General features: G+C 40.9%; 1 protein-coding gene across 1 annotated transcript; it reads left to right on the top strand.

Moving 5' to 3' along the window:
• Positions 1-6698: 6698 nt before the first annotated feature.
• Positions 6699-7661, top strand: OR52W1 (olfactory receptor family 52 subfamily W member 1). The gene has a single exon (XM_077113834.1). It carries the CDS (start codon positions 6699-6701, stop codon positions 7659-7661), a length of 963 nt encoding a protein of 320 aa, XP_076969949.1.
• Positions 7662-12209: the final 4548 nt, after the last annotated feature.

Genomic DNA, 12209 nt, shown 5'->3' on the forward strand with positions numbered 1-12209 from the left:
GAATTTAGTGTTTTGTATATATGTTATATTTCACAAAAAAAGAGAAAAAAGTCAATTGGGATGATAAATACACAGCTACATGATGATATTGTGAATCATTGATTGTACACTCTGATAATTATATGGTATGTGAATATATATTATATATCAATTAAAATGCTATTAATAATAGAATATAAGACAAAAGTGATCAAGCTGAGCAATTAAATCAATAGAAATTATTCTGAAATCAAGCAAATTGTTACAAAACATTTTCACATTGTACCAAAAGCTAGTAATTCATTAGGAGACAGAGACATTTTATAGGAGTGATGATTGTTTGATAATCAAGTTAATGAAGAGGAAGAGCAAAACATAGAAACATTGTTAAAACATTTACATTTCTGTTCAAAATAACATGAAATACATAACGGAGATAAACCTAATGATACAACATCTGTAACAAAGTGGTTGCTGCCATTAATTCAAAGGGATTTTAAGAGTAGTCACTTTACAAGGAAACTTGAAATGCCCTGATCTTATAGAAGATCATGAAAGAAACAAGATTTTCCTAAAATTTGCAACAGTACTAAAATTTATATGATACTACTAACAAACTGAAGCAAAACTTTTGTAAGCTGTTAGTGATAGATAGCAAATTTCAATCAACAATGATAGAGGAAAGATTTGATTTTCTTTCTGTTCTCTCTATGGAAATGATGTTATAACTCTATCATATAAAAAGCCAGCCAAAGAATGCAGGGAAAAAATAGAGGTGTGTCATGCAGATGACTAATAAAAATATTAGGTTACTCTCAATTTTTTATGTTTATATTTATCAGCTCTTTTATGACTTGTAATTTTTGTTATGCTTTTTTTCCCGTTTAAATAAATAGTCACTTTCATACTTTAAAAAAGATAAACATACAACTACCATGCCACCTAGCAATTGCATTCTTGGTCATCTTTCTCAAAGAAATGAAAAACTATGTTCCCACAAAGACCAGTACATGATTATTCATAGTAGCTTTATTAGGAATAGCCAGAAACTGGAAATACACCAGATATCTTTCAACAGATGAATGGTTTAAAAAACAATGGTACATTCAGACTATGGAATACAATTCAGAAATAAAAGGAACAATGTTGATACATGTAACAATTTAGATGGATCTAGAGGGAATTATGCTGCATGAGAAAAAAATCCCAAATGGTTACATATCATATGATTCCCATTTATATAACACTCTTGAAATGACAAAATTATAAAAGTAAAGAACAGATTAGTGGATGCCAGAGGTAATAGATGAGATGGAAGGTGGAAGCAGGAGAGAGGAAGAGTTTGTGGCTTTCAAAGTGCAACAACAGGGATCTCTGTGGTGATGAAAGTCTTCTGTGTCTTGATTGTATCAATGTCAATATCCTGCTTGTGGTATTGTACTGTAGTTTTGCAAGATGTTCCTCTTGAGAGAAACTAGTATATGATACACAGGAACTCTCTATATTGTCTCTTAAAACTGTATATGAATCGGGCAGAGTTCTTGCCTGCAATGCTGGAGACCTGGGTTCATTTCCCAGTCCCTGCCCATGTGAAAAAAAACCAGTATATGAATCCACAATTATCTCAAAATTAAAGTGAGTGTATATGTGTGTATCAGCTATTTAAAAAAAATAGATTAGGGACACGGTGGCTCAGCAGGTAGAGTTCTCACCTGCCATGCCCAAGACCCAGGTTCGATTTCCAGTGCCTGTCCATGCAAATAATAATAATAATAATAGATTAGAGCCATATCTATTGACCTGAGGAATGTCTGTGATATATTATTGATAAGCATCTAGAATAGTACGAAGGAATAAAATTGGTGTTCCTTAAATATTTGTTGAATGAATAATGAAGAAAAGAAAACATATATACCAAAATTATAAAAATTATTTTAAAAAGTCAATATGGTTGTATAAATACATATAAGCATGAAGAGAGGTGTAAAAGATACAAAATACGATAACATTAATTATCTCAGGAACGGAGCAGTGATTGCAAAGAGAACAGAATAAAGAGAGATAATTAAATTTTTCTTTATGGATATTTATATATTTGGTTGCAGTAAATGTGTGAAATTTGTATTTTTGGAAAAGAAAATTGAGAGATATTTTTAAAACATTTTCAAATGATTGAGAAAAAAAAACAGCAAACAATCCAAAAAAGGTAACAGGCAAGAAGATTAATGATGTGAGTATGATAGTAGAGTGTTTTTAGCACTGTAAATGTCAAATGGTACAAAGTTGCAAAATAAGGCAAATGCATTTGCTACCTGGTACAAGGAAGCTGTGTTAAAAAACTAAAAAGAGAAGGAAACTCAAAGGTTGGGACATAGCAAGCTAAGCTCAAGAGGAAGCACACACTGATGTGAAGGTCAGAATGAGGAAGATCAGAATGAGGGATGATGACATATTGGCCAGAACTCCAAAGACAGTCCATGCTCAAGCTCCTTAGACTGCCAGACAACTCTGTGACATGCCCCTGTACACAAAAAGGGGGAAAGATGCACTAGAAACACATACACAGATGTGATTTGGTCAATGCAGAAAGCAGGAGTGTAACTGTTCACATGCAGAGGAACAGATTGAGTAATGTGAAAGCCAAGACAGAACTGACATTTGCAGTGAATCCTCAACCCGGGCCAGTGACACACTTGATGTACCAACTTCTTGTGTCCAGAAGTTGCTGTGAGTACCCAAGGGAAGAGATATTGGGCTGTGACACCACCAGCCAGGGAAGTATGGAACAGTGAGTGTGTCTTTAAGGAAGCTGAAAGTCTTGGTCTTAGAGCTTTGGGAGAAGAGGGTTGTGTGGCATGGAGTTCACGATGGCAGGCACAGAAAGAAGCAAAGAACTTCTAGATGCATCATGGACAGAAGCTAAAATGGAGAAGATAAAAAAGATAGTGGTTTTGGTGGATGAAAGAATATTCAAGTAAATTAAAAAGTCAGAAAAAGGCTGTCTTATTTTCTTAGATCTTAGACAAAGCAATATTGATGTTCCTTCAACCCTGAATTGGTACATTGATCCCGGGAAGGGGGAAATACTGGCTGACTAGAAATGAAGTTACTCAGAAGAAAAAAAATGAATGACTCTGTTTTATGAAGCCAACATACCCCTAATACTGTTATTAAGAAAATCAGATTTGAATTCACAAGAACCTGAATTCAAATCCAAACTCGTTAGGTGTTGCGTGATCAAAAATAAGCCACTTATGTCTCAGTTATGTAACACTGAGTAGGTAAAATGAAAATAATGATAACTTTTACTTCATAGAATAAGATAATACACATTGTGTGCTTAGCACAGTGCCTGACTCACAATAAATTATAACTTAGGAGGTATACCACATGTCGGTGAGGATGTGAGGCAACAAGGAATCCCATACAATGTGGGTGAAATACCAAATGGTACAGCCACTTTGGAAAAAAAAATTGGTAGTTTCTTATAAAGTTAAACATATACTTACCATACAATGAAGCAATCTCACTCCTAGGTATTTACCCAAGAGAAAGGAAAACTTATTCCATATGAAGAATTCTATGTGACTCTTCACTACAGATTTATTCATACTAGCCCAAAACTGTAAACCATCCAAAGTATCACCAGGTCAAAATCAAGGTTTCGGCAGGAACACACTCTCTTCAAAGGCTTTGGAGGAGAATCCTTTCCCTGCCTAGTCTGGCTTCTGAAGGCTACTGGTATCCCTTGGTTTATGGGTGCATCACTCCAATCTTCAAGGCCAGCATCTTCAAACATTTCTCTGCTCCATCTTCACATCACCTTCTCCTCTGCATAGCTGTGTGTCAAATTTTTCTCTTCCTCCTTCTTATATCAACATAGGTTATTGAATTTAGGGGCTATCTTGATAATCCAGGATAATCTCTCCATCTCAAGATAATTTAACACATCTGCAAAGATCCTGTTTCCATATAAATTAACATGTATAGTTTCCAGAGATTAGGACCTGATATTTTGGGGAGGCCATTTTTTCAGCCTATCATACCATCTATCCTGGAAAAGTACTCATTTGCTAAGTTTCAGCTAAAATGTTTTAAGAAGTAGCAGAGGGCCAGATTGCTTGGTTTAGTATCCTTGCTCTGATATTTACTAGATGTGTAACCTTGAGCAAATTACTTAATTTTCTGATCTGTGAAATGACTGCTATAATGATAGGGCTGAGAGCAGTGTCTGTACATAGGAAGTTCCATGGGAGTGTTACTATTGTTACTATTAGTTGGAGATTTCCCTCCACCAGGAAGTGTGAGCAACTCCTTTGTGCTGCCTTTTCTGGTACTGATTTGAGTTAAAGCAATTACCATCAGAGAATTCCAACAACTGCTTACATCGCTGTGTCCAGTAGACTGTGAGGCCCTTGAGGGCAGGGTATTTCTTGTTACTGCCGGCATAGCTGCACAAATTGGCATGGAGCCAGGCACAGAAGAGATTCAATCAGATCTAGCTTAATGTTTTGAAAATGCAAATCTGTCCCAACACAATTGATACATTAGGGAACTGAGCATAGCATGAATGACATGTTGACTTATGTGAAATTCCATCCATGAAAACACTAGGTGAATGCAGAAAACCGCAACCAGCTGAAATCAATCTGTGCAGGAACACCCCAAATACATACGTGGACATCTCAAGTATCTATCAATTACCTCAGTTCACCACATGTGCCATGAGCCACCCCCATCCACATCTGATGTTACAGCTTTCCATCAGATTTCAGATAAGCCTCCTTTCACCACTTCATAATGACTCCACAAGTGGCAACCTTTCCAATCACTTCCACAAGGAAACTCAAATTTTTTTCCAAAATAAAATACTATACTTTTTGCACTATTTATGTATTTCTTAAACATTCAACATGTGTAAAACTATGCTACCATTTTTACTAGGTTTCTTTCTTTTTATTTATTTATTTATTTGGGGGGTGGGGGTTCTATCTTTTTAAAAAAATTGTTCCCTAGCCCCATTTTTTTTCTGTAAGCCCTGTGATTTTTATTGTATGACTTTGCATTGTGTGGTGATTTTTAGGATATGTCTCGTTAGAACAGAATGGACTGTACTCAGTGGACTTTGGTTGATGGTGAATGAAACTCTCTCTTCTAATTGGATACCAAGTGCTCCTAAAATTGTGGGAGCCCCTGTTAATTAGCAGAGTATGTCTTACAATGAAAAGAATAAGTATTTATTCACAGTCCACATTGTGTTGCCAAGCATTTTGTGAGCAGTGGCAATACTGTGGTATAAATTCAATGGGTCTATGGGGAGAGAAAGACGAAAACAAATAATTACAATAGAGTGGGATAGAAGCTATCAAAGAATAAAGCAAGGTTTTCCCTCTTAGACATCAGGGATTCAACAAAGATCCCCCAGAGGAAGTGTTTCTCTTTCCCAGATCTTTCCACTCCCACAGGTCTCTTTCCTTGCCTGCCCCCATCTCTACCTACTTACTCTATTTCCTGAGTTACCAGACCTATCAACATAGAACAAAGAAACAGAATAGGGAAGGGTTAACATGGCACAGGTGGGCCCGGAGGGAAGCAGGGAGAATTAGCCACATAAAAGGCCCCATAGGCAAGAGAGGAAAAGCTGTCAACACCTCAAGCACAGCACTCAGGATCTGTCCCCGGTCAAGATTTCCACTGGTACTTTCTTCCACATTCAACAGGATGCTGCTGCTGTGACTTAGATTCTAGGAGGAGTTGGTTCTACTTGCCCTGCCTCCATCAGATGCTTCTTCCTCATGTGGCTGCTACTCTGGGTTGAGTGCGATTTTCTTCCCTCTATGTCACCTCAACTTCCTCTAGCACTCCAGTTATAAGACAAAGCTGGTGAGACCCTCTTCTGGATTGTGAAGAAAGGAGACGGAGAAGTTCCTTTTCTTTCTGCCATCTGTTCCATTCTCCATTGTTTCCCAGCTCCAACTTGAACTCTCCAGCTGGTGTTCAACTTCACTTCATCAGAGTTCCTGAATAACGTGAGCATAGCCCATCCCAAACCCCCAGCAGGTTTCCTCCTATCTGACCAGGCTTCCAGCTTCACTTCAGCTCCCATTTACCTGCCCTCCAGTTTCTCCCTTTCTTTCTACTCTCTTCCTTCCTTTGTAGAGGTTTGATGCCAAGAATGTAAAAGCTGGAAAACGCTTAAGATCATTGCATCTCACCCCCCTAGTTGAGGAAGCTGAGGCTCTGAAAAGAAAAAGGCCCTGCCCAAGAATACAGAGTGAGAGGCAGGACCAGCTGAAGCCTGATCCCCAACCAAGTACTGGCTTTCCCCTCATCCACGGAGACTGAAACTGACTCTATTTAGATTCTGAGGAGAAGCATTTATCTCAGCTTCAGCCTTATCTGATCAATTGGGGAACTCTAGCTGTACCAGTCACTGAAGTAGTCAATCTCCCTTCTTCACTACCACTGTCCCCCAACTTCTCCCCAACTTCCCAAGCTTTTAGACACAAAGGATTCTCCCTTCCTAGCCAGGGTTGTGACCTTGATTATCCATCCAAGACCCTCAACCAGAGTTCATAACCCTGTGATTCTCTCCAGGGATCATTACCTCTATACACACTCTGTAGATGGGTCTGTGCCACTGTGACACTCTTTGTCCTTTCCCTGTCAGGACTCATGCCCCCATAAGCCTAAAGCTTTGCTGACCCCTTCCTGCCAAGATGGGAGAAGCTCCAGAACTTAACTCTACCTTCTGGCACCCAACCTTCTTCCTACTGACTGGCATTCCAGGGCTAGGGGGTGCTCAGGCCTGGCTGACACTGGTCTTTGGTCCCATGTATCTGCTGGCCCTGCTGGGTAATGGAGCACTATTGGCAGTGGTGAAGATAGACACAATGCTGCACCAGCCCATGTTTCTACTCCTGGCCACACTGGCAGCTACAGACCTGGGTTTAGCCACATCTATAGCCCCAGGGCTGCTGGCTGTGCTGTTGCTTGGACCCCGGCCTGTGACATACACTACCTGCCTGGTCCAGATGTTCTTTGTACATGCACTAACTGCTATGGAATCAGGTGTACTATTGGCTATGGCCTGTGATCGTGCTGTGGCAGTAGGACGTCCACTGCACTACCCTGTCCTAGTTACCAAATCCCGTGTGGGCTATGGAGCTTTGGCACTGGCACTAAAAGCTGTGGCTATTGTTGTGCCTTTCCCTCTGCTGGTGGCACGATTTAGGCACTTCCGAGCCAAGACTATAGGTCATGTTTACTGTGCACACATGGCAGTGGTAGAGCTGGTGGTGGGTGACACACAGACCAACAACTTGTATGGGCTGGTGCTGTCACTGGCTGTGTCAGGTGTGGATATTCTGGGCATTACTGGCTCCTACGGGCTCATCACTCATGCTGTGCTGCAGCTGCCTACCTGGGAAGCCCGTGCCAAAGCCTTCGGTACATGCAGTTCCCATATCTGTGTCATTTTGGCCTTCTATGTACCTGGTCTCTTCTCCTACCTCACACACCGCTTTGGTCATCACACTGTCCCAAAGGATGTGCACATCATTCTCTCCAACATCTACTTGCTGCTGCCACCTGCCCTCAACCCCCTCATCTACGGGGCCCGCACCAAGCAGATTAGGGATCGACTCCTAGAAACTTTCAAATTCAAAAAACACCAGTTCTGATGGACAGTGAAAACAATGGAGCCTGTGGGTGGAGATGGAAGAACACTCTGAGAAGAGTCTGAGGTCTGGGGATGTAAATTGTCATTTTTGTTCCACTGTCTGCATGTAACTATGATAATCACTCAACAGATATTTGCAGTGAAGCCCCTACTATGTATGCCACTGGCATCCGTAGACCTTGGCTTAGCCATGCATACTCCTTCAAGAAGGAGGGAGGCATTACCAAGCGGGAGAAAAAAAAAGAAAGGAGATCAGGTAACAAGAGTAGAATCAGTACCTAAGGTTTAATTTAAAGAATATTTTCAAGTTTCTACCTAAGTCTGCTCATGTTCCCATACAAATATTCTTCTACATATTCCAAACTTGGGGATCTGGGAAGAGTAGCACTGCCTCTGGAGGCAGATACTTGGGTACTTGTCTAGGATCACAGCTTTCTATTCCTGGAATCATATCCTTTCACCCTGTCCCCAGGTAAGGAGCTGTAGAGGCTTATTCCCCACCTTCTGAGAATCTGGATAATGTGGCCTGGTCCCAACATAGTAAGGACACTGGATGTTAAGACATTCTGAGTTCAGAGAATTTTCTTGGTCTCAAGTATAACCCCTATTCTTCCCAACCCTCATGCCTCTGTCAAAGCCCCAAGAACAACAGCTAGAATTTCTCCCTGCGCCTACAGCTCTAGGAGCCAGAGGTTCAAGTGAAGAAAACTTTGATTTCCCAAGAAAATTCTGTGATCATGTTACCTTCTTGGTCCACAGCCACTGTGGTCTATTGCCATTCTGCCATTTTCTGCACCATCACCCTGGCCAAAATGCCTAGAAGAGCACAGTGTTTGGTGCAAGATTATGACATGGGGATATTTCACACTGCTACAGCTGCCAGAGAATATTCAGAGATATTAAATAGGAAGTATCATGGTACTGCCCAACAGAGGATTCATTTTCAGCTAAGACTCTAGACTCGAAGGGGCTTTGCACAACAGAAGAACTTTCATACCAGCAAGGAGTTCAGAATGAGTAAATATCAGTCAAAGGCAGGAAGTCACTGTTATGAGGTCAGAGAAAGCTACAGGCTGCACAAGCAGAACCAAGCTCTCTGGGAGAACTATCATAACCACGGGCATTGGAGTTAGCTATGGAAACATAAAACGCCAGGAGCAACCCAGGCCTCTCAGCACAGATAGCTGGATGGAGCACTGTGGATACCACACAGAAGAGGAAGCTCAGATCTGAAAAAGCAGGTGAAGTATCTACAGGGTCACAAGGGTCCTCACCAGTTCCTCGTTAGCAAGTGAAAAAACAGCCCAGAAGCTCCGAGTGATTTTCAGAGGTGTCATCACACTGAAGCCAAGTGGATGAAGAGTAAATCTACATATTTTTTTCAACCTGAGTATGGGCTCAGTTATTCTCTCCAGACTAATCATTTTCATGAAGTTCTGAATTAAAAAGCCTGACAGCGATATGTTTGTGGATAATGGCAACAAAATTCTCACCTTAAGTTGTGTTATGAGTCTTAAAGATGAGCACATTCTTCTCCTAAGTGATTACTCTTTAATGAATGCAACTTGAGAAAACAGAAATGTGAACAAAGATGTATGTAATAAGATGTTTATTGTATTATAAAGTAATATATTTTTAAAGAAATGTGTCAACCCTATATCACTCATACACCACTTTTTGCCTTTCCCCTCTGGTATACATCAACAGGGAAATTAAGTGCAATCAGTATTCATAAACAATAAATTCTGGTACCCTCCCACCACAGGAAGCTTCTCTTCTAAAGCATTTTCAGCCTGTAGTTGTACAAACCTCCTAAGGCAGCTGATTTCAAAGCTGCGCAATCGTCCATTGTTAAGAACTTTCTTCTTTCAAGCCAGAAATCCTAGAACTTTGTACCTTGTTCTGGATTCAGACTGCATACATACCTACCATGTGATGTGTTGAGAAGGCTTTACCAGCCCTCTCTCATTCCTCACAACAACCTGAGAAGAATTATAAGGCCACAATCCCTTATCTACAACAGCAAAATAAAAAATCTCTAAAGAAACAGTTTTTCCATAAGTTTGGCCCAAAACCCGATATGAACCAACATGATTCTATTTATAGTCTTTATTTATCTCACTTAGTATGAATATTCATATATTTAGTTGCAGAAACATTGATGTATCTGATTATAGGGCACGGCCCTGAATCCCACTGAGGTATTTCTTAATATGGGCTTTATTAAGGTACACTATATTTCTTTCCTTAAATCTGAAAAATTCTTAATTCCAAAACACATCCATCCCCAAAGGGTTCAAATGAGGGATTAGGATACATGTGTAATCCCTGTAGCCTGAGAGAAGTGAAGAGACTCATTAGTGCTCTTGATCACTCTAAATCTTTGCTTTCAGTACTATTCTATACTCTGCCCTAGGGGTTCTTGCAGGAGAAATAGCCTTCATCTGTTTGTTCCTCTCATGTTTCCCAGTACTGCAGATGATATGTGCCGCTTTCCTGGGGAGATCAAAGACAAAGACATGCCACATAGGAGGCAAGCTCCATGAACAGGATATGGCTCAGGCAGTTCAGTCTTTTGGTTTACCAATTCCAACCAGGAATTTCATCTTCAGCTCACCATCCCTGCACCCACCTCATTTACCCCCTTCTCATTCTAGGACCCCCTCAGGATCTAAATGTGCATATCCTCTGCCTGTTTAGCAGTAACTCTCATTGTCTCTGTACCTCTGCATCTCTGACTTTACATGGTCAGTTTTGCTCTATGTCTGTCTCTTGTTCTTGTGCATGTGCGTCTTTTTCTCCTTTCCTCCCTCCCTCTGTCTACCTCACTCAGAATTCCTTACTATACCTGGGGCCTCTCAACCATAAAAAAAAAATGTGCTAAAGGGGCAATAGGAAGAGACTTGGTCCTGCTTATCTTAAGGAACTCAGGGTTTCTACACCTGATTTGGTTCATTATGGCTCTTCTCTTCTCATCCTGCCCATTTCCATTTCACTACACCCCCTTGCACTTGCCCTCTAGCATGCATCCATCCCACCACACACTAAGGCAAGCACATGGAATATGCTGGTTTCTGCCTTAACCAAAAGAACTACTGTTTAATGGCTGAAGCTGGAATCTGGTAGACTTGGATTTGAATCTCCTATCCTCCATTAACTCACCAAATGGCCATCGGCTACTTATTTAATCTCTCTGATTTCAATTTCTTCACTTGTAAAATGGGGTAAAACTAGTACCCACTAGAAGAGGTTACCATAAGGATTAACTAAGTTAATGCACTCAAAATGTTTTGGCACATTCCCTTGCACACATGAGCTTAGTAAATATTTGGTACTATTAATTCCTCTCCTGGTGCATAGGCCCATACTCACTGACACCCATACCCTTGATTCTGTCTAGGGAGACCTGCCCTACCCCAAGGCCATTTGGTCACGTCTCCTTTAGGAAACTCTCCTTGACAACTTTCCCATCACTGTACAACCCTTCCATGTGCTCCCACACTCAAACCACCTAACCCAGCTCAAATAATAGACAACTTTGTGGGATAGCTCTATATCGTGGGCTAGGGAAGGATGCTTCCAAAACACAAGTTCTCCTTGGGCTCACAGGAGATTCTCTAGAAGGACTCAGAGAGACGAGCACTTCTAGGACAGATAAGGGGCAGAGTAAAAAAGGAGATATGGAAAAGCTCTCTCGAGTGTTTCTTCCCTGAAGAATTACTCTTCTCCTCCTGCAAAGCATTAGGTTGAGATTCTGGAAAGAAACCCAAGGAGAGACCAGAGATAGATAAGGACAGAAGTGGGAGAGCAACTACCTGACACAATCAGTCTAGGACAGGAAACAGAACATGGAGGAAATTCTCCGCATATTTACCTGGATCACTTTGAATTCCCCAAAATTCTCTTCAATTTGAAGACAACATTATATCAGATTCTTATTCATCACATTGTCATCACTCAGCAAAGCATCCGACCCTACCCCACCCACACACACACACACCTGGTTTTCATGCCATTATAACTCAACCATTAGGAGTGGGTTTCAACCTAGGCTGCATATTGAAATTGTCTGGGAAGCTTTTAGAAATCCTGATTAAATAAGGATCTCTGGGGGTGGGGCCCAGTTAATAGTAATTTTGAAAGCTCCCAGCTAATTACAATATGAAGCCAAGATTGTGAACCATTGCTTAGTTTTCAGGATAGGTCCTGACCTCTCTTTCTCACATGGTCCTTCAAAACTCTGATCAAACCTCATGAAGAAGTCACCTGCAGCTGAAAAGGTAGCAAATTTCTTTAAGGTATCTGCTGAAGGGAGAAGACGTCTGATCCTGTTTCCTCAAAGAACTCAGACCAAAAACTACACACACACACACACACACACACACACACGAGCATAAACATGCACCCTAATAGATACCTGCATTTTCCTCCCCTAAAGGAGGATGGATTCAGTGTATGGGCTCAGACTGTGAGGACAGTCAAGCTAGGTAACTGATTGTCCTCTCCCCATCCAGTGCCCCATCACCCAGCAGGACCTCTATGACCTCAT

This window comes from Tamandua tetradactyla, chromosome 8, assembly GCF_023851605.1.
Source record: "Tamandua tetradactyla isolate mTamTet1 chromosome 8, mTamTet1.pri, whole genome shotgun sequence".
Classification (NCBI taxonomy): domain Eukaryota; kingdom Metazoa; phylum Chordata; class Mammalia; order Pilosa; family Myrmecophagidae; genus Tamandua; species Tamandua tetradactyla.

Excerpts from the sequence above, each read along its gene's own strand:
- OR52W1 (XM_077113834.1), top strand. The coding sequence starts at position 6,699 with ATGGGAGAAGCTCCAGAACTTAACTCTACCTTCTGGCACCCAACCTTC.